The 17,227-nt window shown below is 41.7% G+C and overlaps 1 protein-coding gene across 1 annotated transcript; it reads left to right on the forward strand.

Moving 5' to 3' along the window:
* The first annotated feature begins 2,679 nt into the window (after positions 1-2,679).
* pank2 (pantothenate kinase 2) lies at positions 2,680-16,325 on the forward strand. The gene is made up of 7 exons (XM_057858848.1): positions 2,680-3,093; positions 8,983-9,335; positions 10,535-10,794; positions 10,856-11,032; positions 11,101-11,224; positions 15,779-15,904; positions 15,980-16,325. The coding sequence occupies exons 1-7, from the start codon at positions 2,895-2,897 to the stop codon at positions 16,028-16,030; spliced, it is 1,290 nt and encodes a 429-aa protein (XP_057714831.1). The 5' UTR covers positions 2,680-2,894; the 3' UTR covers positions 16,031-16,325.
* Positions 16,326-17,227: the final 902 nt, after the last annotated feature.

The following is a 17,227-nucleotide window of genomic DNA, read 5'->3' on the forward strand; positions in this document are numbered from 1 at the left end:
TAGTATCTTCATTTTTTTAGCTTGCAATGAAAAAACACAAAAGAATGAAAAAAATATTTAAATTATTATCATTTTACACAAAACTCCAAAAATGGGCTGGACAAAAGTATTGGCATCCTCAGCATAATACTTGGTAGCACAATCTTTAGACAAAATAACTGTGAACAACCGCTTACGGTATCCATTAATAACTTTCTTACAATGCTCTGCTGGAATTTTAGACCATTCTTCTTTTGCCAGCTGCTCCAAGTCTCTGAGATTTGAAGGGTGCCTTCTCCAAACTGCCATTTTCTGATCTCTCCACAGGTGTTCTATGGGATTCGGGTCTGAACTCATTGCTGGCCACTTTAGAAGTCTCCAGTGCTTTCTCTCAAACCATTTTCTACTGCTTTTTGAAGTGTGTTTTGGGTCATTGTCCTGCTGGGAGACCTATGACCTTATAGGGAGACCCAGCTTTCTCACACTGGACCCGACATTATGCTGCAAAATTTGTTGGTAGTCTTCATACTTCATAATGCCATGCACACGGTCAAGCAGTCCAGGGCTAGAGGCCGTAAAGCAACCCCAAAACATCAGAGAACCTCTGCCCTGTCTGACTGTGGGGACCGTGTTCTTTTCTTTGAAGGTCTGTAAACTCTATGTTGATGCCTTTAACAAAAAAGCTCTACTTTGTCTCATCTGACCAGAGAACATTCTTCCAAAACGTTTTTGGCTTTCTCCGGTAAGCCTGGCATTTTTATGTCACTGGGTCAGAACTGGGGTCTTCCTGGGTATCCTACCACAGAGTCCCTTTTCATTCAGACGCCGACAGATAGTATGGGTTGACACTGTTGTACCCTCTGACTGCAGGACAGCTTGAAGTTGTTTGGATGTTAGTCAAGGTTCTTTATCCACCATCTGCACGATTTTTCGTTGAAATCTCTCGTCAAATTTCTTTTCCGTCCACATCTTGGGAAGTTAGCCACAGTGCTATGGGCTTTACACTTATTGATGACACTGCGCACAGCAGACACAGGAACATTCAGGTCTTTGGAGATGGACTTGTTGCCTTGAGATTGCCCATGCTTCCTCACAATTTTGCTCAAGTCCTCAGACAGTTCTTTGGTCTTCTTTCTTTTCTCCATGCTCAATGTGGTACACACAAGGACACAGGTTGCCTCAACTTTAATCCATTTTAACTGGATGCGTGTGTGTTATTTAGTTATTGCCACCACCTGTTATGTGCCACAGGTAAGTAACAGGTGCTGTTAATTACTCAAATTAAGGAAGCCTCGCATGATTTTTCAAAGGGTGCCAATACTTTTGTCCAGCCCATTTTTGGAGTTTTTCCATTTTCTTTTGTGTTGTTTCATTGCAAGCAAAATAAATGAAGATATTACTACCAAAGCATTTGTAATAGCAATCAATTGAGCATTATCTGGCAGAATTGCAGGGGTGCCAATACTTTTGGCCAGCACTGTATATAACTTCTTTTATTTCGTGTTTTACAAGTGCTCAATGTATATATACTGTACATTATATATACAATTAGGCTCGAGCGTTTACGTCACAGCAGCACGGGATCGTGCGAGATTTGCCATTGCGGAAGCACGTCTGCATCACGGGACATTTAAACTTAACGGCACAATTCAACTACGAGTGCCAAAGATGGAAAAATGTAGGGAAAACTTGCCAGTTCGAAACAGAGACAAACTTGTTACCACGGCGAAGGACAGATATGTGAGCAATTTTAAGGATGTGAACAATGTTGACCCTCACGAGCAAGCCGAACACAAATGGAATAAAGATGTCGACAAGCTTCCACCACTACGCGAAATGGACATCATGCTGTATTTAGTGTTTGGTATATGTTACTACACTCATCAGCAATTCCGAAACTACAAATCGCTACAAAGCTACGAACAGTTTTGCTGCGGATGGGTGCAGGATCTTCACTTTATGACCATAGCAAACAGCAACACCATCTTTCTAGCAAAGGTAGGCAATGTGTGTTTACATTAGTCTGTGAACACGGATGTACAAATCTTTTGCTGCATAAAATGTAGCCTGTGTACAAATTCTTTGCCACTCTCTCACGTCAAAATATTACAGCTTTTTCATTTAGCAACGACATGAATTATGTCTTATGAAGACAATGCACATGTATGCATGCTAGTTGTTTAGCTGTAGCAATAGCTAACAACAGGCCGACTTAGGGCGTAAAGTTACTGAAATTTGCGTAAGCAAACGAAATTAACTTACCAGAGTGGAAGTGCATAGAGCAAACTCAGTGTGTAACTGGAGAATCAAACGTTATGCCCTTCCTTCTGATCGAGGCCACCCATGCCATTCTTCGACGTTTGGTAAGTTCAGATATGAGCTTTCCCTCGCCTTTTCTCCATGTAGGGATCCGGAAGAAACTCAATGGTGTTCCGTCGAGCTGTACATTCTCCTTTCTATTCGATCGGTTGTTGCAATCCGCACAATAATTTCCGACCATTTTTAAAGAGCGACCTGTAACTTGAAATGCCTGAGTTTATGTTTCTCGCTTCCACAATGGCGATAGCGGCGGAAACCTCGCGAGTGCCACGTCATACGCTCGAGCCTAATAGCACCGTAAAATGGTACTAAAGAATCAGAAAAAGGGCGCGTCACGGGGTATTAGTTGTGTTGCAATTGGCTGCTCAGCCGTCACTCATGGGTGACCACGCCCACCTTCAAAAGAACAAGACGGGGAAACCGAGCACTAAATTAAGCTAGTTAGTTTGCAAATTAGCTTCCTCCTCCGGCTTTTCGGCGTTTTTAGTCCCAAGCTAAACATCGTTAACCCCCGCCCCCCGTTACCCTTACCCACCTCGCATCCCCCGGCCCGGCCCCGTTGTTTGTGTGTTTGTTTTTTTATTATTATTATTTAAATGGCGTCCAACGGTTACCGCCATCCCGACGAGGACAGCTCAGACGACGAGGACGAAACACCAACGAAGAAGCCGCTGCGCCTTGACAAAGACGCTCCCGGCTCGAGCTGTGTCCTCCGGAGCGAAACCGACAAGGCGGGCCTCGCCCCCGACGCGACGCCGAGGCTTCGCAGCGACTCCGTGAAGAAGAGCAGGCCTCGTGAGTCATTTCGTGGCTTTGATTGGTATTTCTTTCTCCTGAGCCAAGCGTTTTATTAACCTAACGTGAACATTTTGCCACTTACATTATTATTATTATTTTTTTTTCAAGAAGAAGCATTGAATGAATGAAAGGATGTTATTTTTCGCTAGTTCTCACCACAGTTATGGCTGACTTTCCCATTACAAGGTAATATTACAACTTCAGAGTATTGATGTTGATTTTTGACAAGATGGCGCTCCTATGGTGGTGGTGATGATGATGATGATGATGCTCTGGATGAAGCTGAATGCCGTCGGTGGTCCTCATCATCATCATCAACAGACATGTTCCCTCCAAAACGCAGCTGGACAGTTCATTAGGTACACATGATGTGTCCAGTGTCTGTCACTGTTTTTCAACCTTTTCTGTGTCACGGCACGTTTTTACATTGGAAAAAATCTCGCGGCACAACATAAACCAAAAATGTTCCAAAATTACTTTCTGTACAGTATATTTAACCCTTTAACACCTAAGCCTATTTTGGCCGAATTTGCATGCATTTGATGTTGCCTTTATATTTCAAAGAAAAAATTGTTTACAATGGCCAAGTTGGGTCCCTTTTTTCAGGACACCTTGAACTTCATGTCCAAACTGTTGTTTTCTTCACTTACCAATTATAATCCTCATTTTGGACCCAAAAAGACCAAAAAAAAATCCCAAAATCTTTTTTCAAAATTTGTTATGTTGACGTCCCACTGACAACCAAACATGCTCGACCAACCGTTTTGAAGCATGATCATATTTATTCAACTTGTTAGGATAAACATTCAGTAGAAAAAAATAAGATTGAATAGTTTTATGTTTGACAATTCAACACAAACCGCAGGTATGGTCATAGGCGTTTTTGGCCTTTACACATACTATGGTCAAAACAGGTTATATACAGTGTAAAATAGTGAGAAAATAATTTATATATACATCATCTAACACAAAAAGGGTTTGGAGGATATCTCTTTGTGAAGTTAGGTGTTGTACCCATCACCTTATCAAAAGTATATACCCACATGCAATCAAGCTTCTTGAACACACATCTACATAAAAATTGAAAAGATTATAGTAAAGAAAAAATATATATAACATTGAAAAAAAGTATTTTAAAAAATATTGACAAGTAGTTCAGTTCAATTCAAAATTTCCAGGCATTCGACCCAATAAAGTTTTTTTTTTTTTTTTTTTTTTTTTTGCACACTCAATAAAGCTTGAACAGGTCACAGAGCTGCGTCACACAGGTCACACAGCCTACTCTTTCGCCGTTTGCGCGCTGCCGTCACTTCTATTCGCAGAGACACCGACTCATGCAAAGAAAAAGACAACAAATACGGCTCATCTTCTTCCTTGAGTTAATGAAATAATGCATTAGCTTGCGCTAAATGTAGTTTTATATTCATTCTGCACGTTTCAAAGTCGCTCGCTCAAACCAACCGGCCGTTGCTTGCGTCGCATGCATCCCTTTCATTAGTTGGCGCCTCGTTCGGAAATTTATTAAAAATGATCACATTCGGTTCGTCCTTCTTGACATCAGAACGGCTCTTGGGATATGTAGTCTTTTGTGCTGCTTTCGGTTTTGAAAAAGGACAAGAAATGATGGAAATATGGAGATAGATACAAGGTCCATGCAGCGTTTTAATGCATATTTATGAGTGGAATAAAACTATAAAACTCAAATGACATTATCTCCCGTTTTTCTTGGTCGATTGACTTCAAATAAAAACAGGTGTGGACATCAACTTCTGCACTTTCAAATGAGACCAACCAGCGGCACGTGGGTGACGTAATGACAGCGTGATGAAGCTTCAAAGACGATATGTGTAAACGCGTCGCTGCCGACACGTTCGGTGTTAAAGGGGTAGTTATGAAATAATTTCTCAATATTCATACTTACTCAGTGTGAAACTTGAGCTTGTATGGATGAACACAAAGCCGATATCCTTGCGAGAATCTTCGTCAACAGCTCTTCGTCTCAGTTTTTATTTTTTATTGCGGTTAGGCTTGAAAAGCTTAGAATTGTCAGACGGGGACTTTAGTGTTTAATCGCAAGCATCTCACTTACAATGGCTTTGCAGGCAGGCAGTATTGCCTCTTTTTGGATTCAGCAACAAGTTTAGCAACAAGGTAACTGGCTTTGAGGGCTTTCTCATTTACCTTTGTAGTGTTTCTCAAAAAAGTTGCCTTTTTTCTCTCTTTGTGTTTTCATGGAGGCGAACAAAATAGTCAATCGATTTGGTTTGAAACGAGAGCAAATGCAACTGCTCGCGTCACGTTCAAGAACTGCTCGGATTTTTAGCCATTAGCTACCTTTCTCTCCTCAACAATGTGTTGGAATAAAACAGGGGGAGAATTGACGGTCTCATATGGATGAAATGGAAAGGACACTTCGGTGTATATTGACACTTGACGACACTAATCAAATTATGTACAGTAGACGTGCTGGGGTCCACATTTTTGCCGACAGCAAGGTAGCAGATGGCGAAAAATCTGAGCAGTTCTTAAACACGACACGAGCAATACATTGCTCATTTGCACAGGGACTGCAAGCCTCTACCTACTCCTTCTTTCCTACTGCAACTTGTAACGCGTGGTAAGTAGGATGCGTGCATAAAAGTAACAAAAGGGGGAGACGCTTCCACTTATGCACATTTATTCACAAAAAAATAAATCCACCTTGACCACTCGTCACTAGGGATGGGAATTGATAGGATTTTTACGATTCCGATTCCATTATCGATATTGCTTAACGATTCGATTCTTTATCGATTCTCTTATCGATTCTAATTTGGGGAAAAAGAAAAACAAACGTTTTGATTGGCATCGAGTTTGTTTAATCAGAAGTCACCTTACAAACTCACCAGATCAAAAGAGGCCCAAACCCTCAATGTTAACTGTGGCAATAAGTGGCAAATACACAAGAATGTGTAACATTTTACTGAAACATTTATCTAATAGAAATAAAAAATATTGGTATATATTAGGCATGTGCCGGTTACCGGTTTCACGGTTTACCGTGGTGTGAAAACGTCGCGGTTTCAAAACCACTAAAATTTTCCGTCAGACCGTAGGACGGTTTTCGCTATTTTTCTTGTGTCAAAAATGCAGCCAGAAGCGGCTTGGCGCAGCAGCGCTCACCCCCTCCCGTTTGTTGCTGTGTGTGAGAGTGATGCTATCGGCTACACAGCCAGCTAACCCAAAAACAATTACTCCAAACATGAGGCGTACTGTTCTTTAAATTATTGAGCTGTCAAATCGTGGTAAGTTTAATATACAAAATGAATACATTTAAAATGTTGTACAATTAGATTTTTCCATGTGAGTAGCTTCCACAGATTAGCACCATGGAAAAAGTTCGCCAAAAACAAAACACACATTTTCCTTTCAAATTCAATATACAAACAAAGTAAAAGTTTACAAAGATGAATGTTAGCCTAGGCTCAGCTGGGAGAGCAACTTCGTTGAGTGTTACAGCCGCAGAGTGAGAAAACAAGCTTGATTCGCTTGAATGAAGGGGAAAAACTGATAGCATCAAAAATCGCTAATTGCGAACGATGATCTTGCCCCAAGCACAAATCCACGTTCGCTGGATCAAGGTGAGGTCTCACTCCCAATGTTTTTTTTTTTTTTTTTTTTTAGATGAAACCTTTCCACAACAATATTGACATTTTAACCAACTTATACATTTTTACCTAACTTATGAATTCCTTATGTTCTTTTAAACACAAAGGCATGACATCATGTAGACTAGAGTTGAAACAGTGGCTGAAAATGGCAAAACTTCACTTAAGCTTTTCCACCCTCAAAAAAAAGTCATGCAGTATAAATTTTTAAAAATTTTATTCAGAAGTGTTTTTACTTTATAGAAATTGTTTTGTTCTTGCTGTAATCTTGTGCAACTTGAGCTGTGGCTGTGAGCATAGTCTATAAGTTATATTTATTTTAATTTTATTTCAAATATTTTTTTAATTGATAATTTATTTATTTTCACAATATATTCATGTTCCAATTTGCAACTATGGTCTGAAAAAAAAATACTGTTCAATGGAAAAAAGTTTTTTTTTTTTTTTTTTTTTACCCATACATCTCAAAATTTTTGGGAGCTATAATTGCAATACCGTGATACCGTGAAACCGCGGTATTTTTGCTCACGGTTATCGTACCGTCAAAATCTCATACCGGCACATGCCTAGTATATATTGGCAGATAGGTTGTTGTTCTGCCTTTGGCAATATGTGTTAAAGCAGGGGTCCCCAAACTTTTTCCTGTGAGGGCCACATAATTTTTCCCTTCTCTGGTGAGGGGCCGGGGTCAGTTTGTAACAGAAAAAGTGTGACGATTGCAGAAGTGCATAAATGTAAAAAGTTATTGTTTTTCAGAAAGCCACAATCAAATAACCCTTTCTGGATTCTTTATAATAATAATTATAATTATAATTAATAATAAAAACACTATTAATTAAATAGATAATAACCAAATAACCCTCTCTGAATTCTTCAAGGAAAAGGCCAGGAAATAAATAACACGATTGAGAAAGAAAAAAAAAAATCAAAATGGCCGGACCAAATGTGGAGCCGGGCCGTATTTGGGCCGCGGGCCGCAGTTTGGGTCAACATGTATTATTTTACCATTACATTGAATTGCATGCCTTTTAGTTTTTGTGGCGCTTACACGCTCAAGTGGGGGCGCCCTTGCGCTTCCTCACGCGAAGGAGAACGCGCTCACGTGAAGAAGAGCGCGCTTGCACCCAAAGAAGAAAGCCGCATCCATATGAGTGAGCGAGTTAGTGAGAGAGGGAAACACTTCTATGAGCCTACGTTCTTTGTTAATGTTAATATCTACAGAGGCAACGCCTGAATGTATCATCTTTTGTGTTGTTGTTGTTGTGTTTCCACTCGCGATCGGACACTTAAATCCAGTTGTGTAGTGGTTTGAACGATGTGCTAATGCTAGCGAACGAATGCTAACCATTTCTTATTACTGTTATTAGCAGCTAATCATCGCTGATTTACATTGATGCAAACCTGTTTGTTATTGGGGACAGCGCAGTCGTATTCCCTCCCGATGCAGTTATCTCCACCTTGCAATGACTGCAAGTCGCTTTGTTGTAATTTTTCCTCGTGAAGTGAAGACACACTTTCAAGCGTTTGAACCTACGTGCTGTCATTGTTATGTTTATGGCTGCAATGCTCGTGCTTACCCGTCGTAACCTTTCATTTTCACACTCTTTCCTGGTGAAGTGTAGTCAAACTTTGGAGCGAGTGGTTCTTGGCGCCATGCTAGTTTGATGCGTCTGGACAACAACACACGTCACGACGCAATACGCGTCTTTAGGAATGGTTAAAGGGCTCGTTAAGGCTTTTCCGTTGTGATGTCGAGGCCTCGAAACACTCGGAACCGGTTCCGAATTGGAATCGGATTTCGATTCCCATCCCTACTCGTCACTCAGGAACTCAGCGGTTCGCACACGCACGTTCGCAGAACTCCCAACATAAAAGTAAGCAGCAACAGAAGAAGAACATATTCAATGTAAATAAAGTAGCACAACCACGTGGTGGATTTCGGGAGGAACACCATTTAAGGAGGTGACTGTTACAAACTCTGCCTGACGACGTAAAAAAATTTAAAAATGCGACATTGGATATCGCTTCAAATGGATTGGACGTCTACTAGTGATAAACGCATTGGCGGGAGGGAACAAATATGAGTTTTGAAGTCATCGACTGCCATTGAATTTGAACTTTTTTCAAGTTTTCAGTTTTAAACAGCTGTCCATCTATTTTAGTTTTTGAATTTTTGCAGCTTTTGTTTTTTGTTTTTTTTTTTCAATTTTTGACGGACCATTATTTTTTATCGACTCAGCCTTCCCGTGGTTCGGCATGGACATCGGTGGCACGCTGGTGAAGCTGGTGTACTTTGAGCCCCGCGACATCACGGCGGAGGAGGAGCAAGAGGAGGTGGAGAACCTGAAGAGCATCCGCCGCTACCTGACGTCCAACACTGCCTACGGTGCCGCCGGCGTGCGGGACGTGCACCTGGAGCTGCGCGACCTGACACTGTGCGGCCGCACGGGCAGCCTGCACTTTATCCGCTTCCCCACGCACGACCTGCCCGCCTTCCTGCAGATGGGACGCCAAAAGCACTTCTCCAGCCTGCACACCGGCCTCTGCGCCACCGGCGGCGGCGCCTACAAATTCGAGGCCGATTTTCGCACGGTGCGTACCAGAATTTTGCCCGCCTCCCAGTGTTGTTGTCGTCAATGATGACGACAACGAAAATATTTTGTCAAGAATAATTTTTACATGACGATGACGTCCCAATGACGTGCTGAAACGTGTCTTGTGAGACTAAAACATAATGGATGCCAGTTGTTGACTGACAACACGAGAACAAGATGAAAATTCGCCATAGTTTCATATAGTTTTCTTATTGTATGTAGCGCTGCAACGATTAATCGATTAACTCAAGTAGTTTGATTAGAAAAAGGATTCTAATTCAATTTTGCTGCTTCGAGTATTTATTTAAAGTGGCGTTGTAATGGTTTGTTTTGAAAGTGCATTTAGTTTTATTGATTTGGGTGGATACACCGCCCTCTAGCGGCAACAGTGAATATGACATAACTCATTTCACATGGCTGAATCCAGCTGCTCCCTGTTAAGACCAACATAAGCCAAGTTTTTGTCCAAGCTAATATTTTTTCAATGCATTCGTAATTATTTTTTAGAATTGTTATATTTAGCTGTTTTCTTGTGGGAATATGTGTTTGAACCATTTGTAAGAGCATTGTAAAAAAAAAAAAAAAAAAAAAAAAAAAGTTAACATTTTATATCATTTAGGCTAGCGAACTTTTGCTATGTAAGTTAGCCAATTGTTCTTTTGTTGTACATAGTTCCACATTTATTTATTTTTTTATGCTGTTTAAGACCCAGCTCAGTTATTTTCATTTTTCATGTTCCTTATTCGATTACTCGATTATTCTAACTAGTTCATCGATTCGTTCATTCGCTGCCATCCCTCCCGCTTCAAACGGATTGGACGTCTACTAATGATGAACTCATTCCAATTCACAGAAGAAACTTGTTTTTCTGTTTATTAGTTTTTTTAGAATATTCTAGAATGATTTCCTGACGAAAATATTGATAATCGTTGTATCGCCATATCGTCAGATCGTCGTTATCGTGAGCTTTGTATCGCAAATCTTATCGTATGGTGTCGTGAGGTACCAAGAGGTTCCCACTCCTACTCCCAAAACACTTTTTTGGCTCATTACCGTCTCGTCATCGTCATGAAAAATTTGTTCGTCGACCACATATTTTCAATATCGTCTTCATTGACGAAGACAACACTCTAGGACGTAAGTGAAAATCTACAGATCATCTTTTAGTTTGAACGAAAGGCATTTTCCGGGACGTAGATGGCGGACCTGCAGCTTCACAAACTGGACGAGTTGGACTGCCTGATCCGCGGCGTGCTGTACCTGGACGCCGCCGTTTCGGCCGGCCCGTCCGAGTGCGAGTGTTACTACTTTGAGAACCCCGCCGAACCCGATCGCTGCGTCCGGCGGCCCTATGCGCTGGAGAACCCCTACCCGCTGCTGCTGGTCAACATCGGCTCCGGCGTCAGCATCCTCGCCGTTTACTCGCACGACCGCTACAAGCGCGTCACCGGGACCAGGTAGCTCTGCCGCCGTCGCCGCGATCGATGGCGTTCATAGTAAGGAATGTCTGCTTTTCAGCCTGGGCGGGGGTACCTTCCTGGGCCTGTGCTGCCTGCTGACGGGCTGCTCCACCTTCGAGGAGGCTCTGGAGATGGCCTCGCGGGGGGAGAGCACCCGTGCAGACAAACTGGTGCGAGACATCTACGGCGGCGACTACGAGCGCTTCGGCCTACCCGGTTGGGCCGTGGCCTCCAGGTAGGCGCCGCCGCCGGCATCGAGACGGGGGCACTCGCCCGCTCAGCTGGCGCTCCCCCACCCCGCAGTTTCGGCAACATGGTGTCCAAGGAAAAGCGCGAGGCGGTGTCCAAGGAAGACCTGGCCCGGGCAACGCTGGTCACCATCACCAACAACATCGGCTCCATCACGCGCATGTGTGCGCTAAACGAGGTGAGTCGGCGAGTGAGCCGCGTCCCCTTCTTTCTTGCGCCCGCCTGGCTGCCCGCACGCCTTCGGCCTCTTTACGGTGCTGCCTTGTGGCGTCTGAATCAAGCAGCATTGTACAGGGCTACGAAGGCGGCGGGCAAGAGAGAGAGAGTGTGCCTTCCGTCCTTCTTCCGTGCAAAATGCCAAAGCCAAGCTCAGGAAGAAAAAGGCAAGATATGAAATATGGAAATGCTGATCAAGTCAAAAACAAATTCAAAAACATTTTTATAAAATTAAATTGAGATGCAAAATTATTAGAGATGTTGACTGAAAACTCTGCGCCGCAAATAGCTGAAATTGCATTTTCAGTTTTCGCTTAAAAGGCCAAAAGTTAACCACCGAAAGTTGAGGAACTTTGGTCATCTTATGATGATGTCATCAAAACGCAGTGCGCTCACACTACTGGCTTACAGCTAACATGTTCGCGGTTTGGAAGTATTTTGAGGCATCAAAGAAATATAGAAATTATTATCAAATAAATATAGAAATGATTAAATGAAGGAAGATAAAATAAATTTGCTTCATCTCTGCTACATGCTTCCTCTGAAGTTGCTTTCCATTGTCACATCGAGTACAGTGCATTTGAGCCCTTGTGTGAGTAGTTTTGAGTTCAATGAAGGGAACAGTATATAATTTAGTACCGTATTGGCCCGAATATAAGACTGCCCTGATTTTTAGACGACCCCCTCTTTTTCAAGACTCAAGTTTGAAAAAATACTTTTTGAACACCAAATTCATTTTTATACATAAACTAATTACAGTACATCTGAAACAAATGATTATAACAATATACAGTGCCCTCCATAATTATTGGCCCCTGGTTAAAATGTGTTTTTTAGCTTCTAATATATATATATATATATATATATATATTAAATTCAAATAATATGGGACCTTAATGAAAAAAAAAGAGAAAAATCCAACTTTCAATACAAGTGCATTTATTCAGTGGGGAAAAATCCCACATAAAGAAATAATTAATTGACGTCAAATAATGTGTGTCACAATTATTAGCACCCCTGGTGTTAATACTTTGAACAACCCCCTTTTGCCAAGAAAACAAGGTCTGGGGACTGAGATGGCCATGGGAGGAGCTTGATTTTGTGTCTAGTGAACCATTTCTGTGCAGATTTGGCCACATGTTTTGGGTCATTGTCTTGCTGAAACACCCAGTGACGACCCATCTTCAGCTTTCGGGCAGAGGGCAACAGATTTGAAGCCTGGGACCGTGTGCATCTGACCAAGGCACACGGTCCAAGGCTTCTACTGGGACCGTGTGTTTTGGTCAGATGAGACCAAGATTGAGCTTTTTGGAACCAAACACTCTAAATGGGTCTGGCGTGCCACGAAAGATGCGCATGGAGAAAAGCACCTCATACCAACTGTGAACTATGGGGGTGGGTCAGTGATGCTGTGGGGCTGTTTCGCTTCCAAAGGCCCTGGGAACCTTGTTAGGGTGCATGGCATCATGAATGCTTTGAAATACCAGGACATTTTATATCAAAATCTGTTGCCCTCTGCCCGAAAGCTGAAGATGGGTCGTCACCAATCCAGCTAAACCAAATATTTTTAGATTATTTTTTTTATCTTGCATGAGAGATTATGCAATGTTGCTTTAGCCTTTTAAGGTGTTTACTGAGTGATCCCTACACTCTAAATGTAACTTGTAGCCTTAGTATTCACGTTAGCATTAGTTTTAGCATGGCTGGCATCCTCTTAAACTCTCATTTGTTTTTATCACGCCGTGACGTCCTGGTGGGTTTAGTTTTTGAAAATAATCTGCTGTTCTTGCTGAGTGTGTATAATCATAAAAATAGAGCTGCACTCGTTAGTCTGGTAGCACTAGACCGAACTAATCCTTTATGTCTCAGTTCGTCATTGTAAATTTGAGGCTGTTGAAGCAATTTAGAAAAAAAAAAAAGCTTTTCATAATCTACGTGCTTTAAAAAATGTACACTGCTCAAAAAAAATAAAGGGAACACGAAAGTGCAACATTGTACAGTGTATCACAAAAATGAGTACAACCCTCTCATTTCTGCAGATATTTAAGTATATCTTTTCATGGGACAACACTGACAAAATGACACTTTGACACATTTAAAAGTAGTCTGTGTGCAGCCTATACAATAGAGTTAATTTATTTTCCACCCAAAATAACTCAAAATCTAGCCATTAATATCTAAACCCCTGGCAACAAAAGTGAGTACACCCCTTAGAAACTACGAAGCCTCTTCTGAAGACGGTACACAAGAAAGCCCGCAAACAGTTTGCTGAAGACATGTCAACAAAGCACATGGATTACTGGAACCATGTCCAATGGTCTGATGAGACGGGCGGGCATTCTTATGTACAGTCTTCAGAAGAGGCTTCCTCCTGGGGTGACAGCCATGCACACCAATTTGATGTAGAGTGCGGCGTATGGTCGGAGCACTAACGGGCTGACCCTCCACATCTTCAATCTCTGCAGCAATGCTGACAGCACTCCTGTAACGAGTCACATGACATTTTGGAGGGAAAATGACAAGCAGTACTCAATTTGGACATTTAGGGATGTACATAGTTTCTCAGGGGTGTATTCACTTTTGTTGCCAAAGGGTTTAGATATTAATGGGTATATTTTGAGTGTTTTTAAGGGGAAAATAAATGAACTCTGTTATATAAGCTGCACACAGACTACTTTTCATTGTGTTAAAGTCATTTTGTCAGTGCTGTCCCATGAAAATATATACTTAAATGTCTGCAGAAATGCGAGGTGTGTACTAGGGCTGCAGCTATCAAATATTTTAGTAATCGAGTAATCGACTAAAAATTCTATCGATTAATCGAGTAATCAGATAAAACAAATATATTTTTAGGTGAAGAGCAATTATAAATATACATGAGAAAACAAGACATTTCATCTAATCTTGAACCATTTTCAGTCAATCAATGTCTTTATTTTTGATGAATATTGTTGAAAACAGCCAACAATTGCATCTCAGATGTAACTAGAATAAAAAAAGACTAATTCACTGCTTTCACTCAAAAAACCTTTAAATCTTATTTAAAAAAAAAAACAAAAAACAGTATATATACCTAAAAATGCCGTTACGCTTGATAACACACATCACTTAAAAGTTAGGATTTTTTCCCACGTGTTTTAATTGAATTTGTATTTGTGACTAGCCATTTTTAAGTTCTAGTTAAGTTTTAAGTTAGTCTAAACTGTAAGTCCTGATAGGATTTTGAGTTTTTGCAGTGTTAAATGTATGATACAGGCTGTATTGGAGCACATTAGGGACCAGTGCTACTTGGTGTTTTATCCAGCAATGACTACTGAGCTAAAATTGATAGTTAGCATTATTGAGTTTTTATTTTACACCCTCATCACTCCACAACGCTATGTTATGTTAAAGCCTGTATGTAAGACACGTTAGCCATGCATCGAAAGTGGTCATAATTAATAGAAACATAGCCCTTCGCAGGGGTAACGTTACTTGAGCTAGTGACAGTAACGTTAATCTTATTTATTAGCGCTTAGCGCTCTTTATTAGCGCTTCGCGCTCAACTGCTTTAAGATGGCGGCTGTTTACTAACGCTGCCCAGACGCGGCCGAGTCTGTCATTTCGCATCTAGTTCAACATACTTGTGATCTCTATGAGACTCATCAGACGCTACGTGCTGCCAACATAGCATCGTGCGGGCTAGTATTTAGCAACGTCGGCGTCATTTGTAGCGGCTGTCGGCTGCAGTAAGGTTTTTTTTGCTTCTTCCTCTACACACCTGACATCAGCGCGTTGTCCCGCATTAAAAGTAGTCCGAGCAAAGCGTGATGCTTAGAGCTGTCAAAATAAACGATTACTCGAGGTGAATAAAATTACACGGATCAGTTTTTAAACTCGAGTTGCTCGAGTATTCGTTTCAGCTCTAGTGTGTACTCACTTGTATGATACACTGTAGATTTGAATGAATGAAATATTTTTATTAGATACTCTATTCTTTCCACAGTCGAATGTGCTGACAACAAAATGACACAAAAACATCAGTGAAAACAAATGTATCAACCCATGGAGGTCTGGATTTGGAGTTATACTCAAAAGTGGATGGAAAAACACACTGCGGGCTGATCCAACTTTGATGTAATGTCCTTTGAACAAGTCAAAATGAGGCTCAGTACTTAGTGGTATGAAAAGGTATCCGAACCGTTTGGAATTTCTCACATTTCTGCATAAAATTCCCATCAAATGTGAACTGACCTTTGTCAAAATCACACGGACGGAAAAACAGTGACTGCTTTAACTAAAACCACCCATTTATAGGTTTTCGTATTTTAATGAGGATAGTATGCAAACAATGACATAAGGGGGAAAAATAAGAAAGTGAACCATCACATTTAATATCAGTCGTGACTCCTGTTTCCGCGCCAGGGACGGCACTAGACGTCTGATTCATTTTGACCGGGAGAAAGTCTGTAAAATGTAAAAAGATCAAGTAAAATTTTTTTTAAAAACTGATGCGTTTTGCTTTCCCGACCCAAAGAACATTGAACGTGTGGTCTTCGTGGGCAACTTCCTACGTGTCAACACCTTATCCATGAAGCTTCTGGCCTATGCCATGGACTACTGGTCCAAAGGCCAACTCAAGGCGCTTTTCCTTCGCCACGAGGTGAGCAGACACTACGAGGAAGTGCAGCTTCCTGAGATTTGAAGCCGCTTTCTTTTCTTTATTGGGGGATCTCAGGGTTACTTTGGAGCCGTGGGGGCGCTGCTAGAGCTTCTCAACCCCTCCTGACGAACCTATTAGAGGAAAAGCGGCACTTTGGAAATCTACTCAGGTGCAGAAGGTAGACCGTCCGCTGTCCAGCCGGTAACAAAATGCGCGTTTGACGCAGAGACCAGACTCGAGCGGAAAATGTGTGCTTTCCCTTTGCTTCCTTTGGGGTTCTTGAGAAGCACTGGCCACCAGGACTGCAACTTTAAGGACCAATTTTTCTGTCCTACGTGGGAAAAAGATTTTTTTTTTTAATTGAAGAGATTTTCTATGTCACCCAAGTGTCATCTTTGTACAATAAACAACTTTAGGTGAACACCCTTTGTTTTCTTGTTAGAAATGAGCGTCACCGTACCGATCCGGCACTAAAATTATGTCACGGGTATCGGGGAGTAGTAAGAGATATTGTGCCGATGCTGCGCAATATGTACTTTTTGAGAGCCGGTTCCAGGTAGGTCGCCCTAAACGAGAAGGGCGACGTCAAAAAAGGAGCGATCGTCGCCCTTCCCAAGAGGATGAACGTGTGGGGTCCAATCACCCTTCTGCTGTGAGTTGAAATGAGTTTAATCACGAGTACAGTGGTTCTCTACCTTGCCAAAGGTACCGAACCCCATTAGTTTTACATGTACATTAACCGAACCCTTCGGAATTACATAATAGAGTACTTTTCTCAAATAGTTGGGCAATCGGAGTGTGTGCAGTATTTTTAACCAAACTAGCACACAGCAAAGACCACTGGAGATATGAAGCGCTAAGACGAGGAACTATGACGAAGCGTATGTAGCTTTTGGCTTTGACTTTGAATACAGTGGGAGATGACGAAAGACCAGTCTGTTAACTTTGTCTAAAAATGTTTGCAGCAGACAGCAGGAAGCCAAATCAATTAAGACCTCACTTAAAGAAATTAGACCACAATCACATTGATAAGCCGTGATTTATCTATTTTTTTATACTGTTGACTTTTGTGATGCTTGCCTTTATTTTGGCGCAGGAAGTGCAGTGCAGGTAGTCCTTCTGCTCGTAAGAGCGCATGTACACACGAACGTATTTGCGCACACAAAAAGGAGCGAACGCACACACACGAGGAAGAGCCGTTTGCTCCCATGAAGACGCACCGCCGAGTGAGAGAGCGAGGGGAAAGACCTGCAAGCCTGTGCGCACATTTGCTGCTTGTGAAGCATCCACAGAGGCAACACCTGTATATAGCACCTTTTGTAC

The sequence above is a fragment of the Corythoichthys intestinalis genome, chromosome 15, assembly GCF_030265065.1.
Source record: "Corythoichthys intestinalis isolate RoL2023-P3 chromosome 15, ASM3026506v1, whole genome shotgun sequence".
NCBI classification, from domain to species: domain Eukaryota; kingdom Metazoa; phylum Chordata; class Actinopteri; order Syngnathiformes; family Syngnathidae; genus Corythoichthys; species Corythoichthys intestinalis.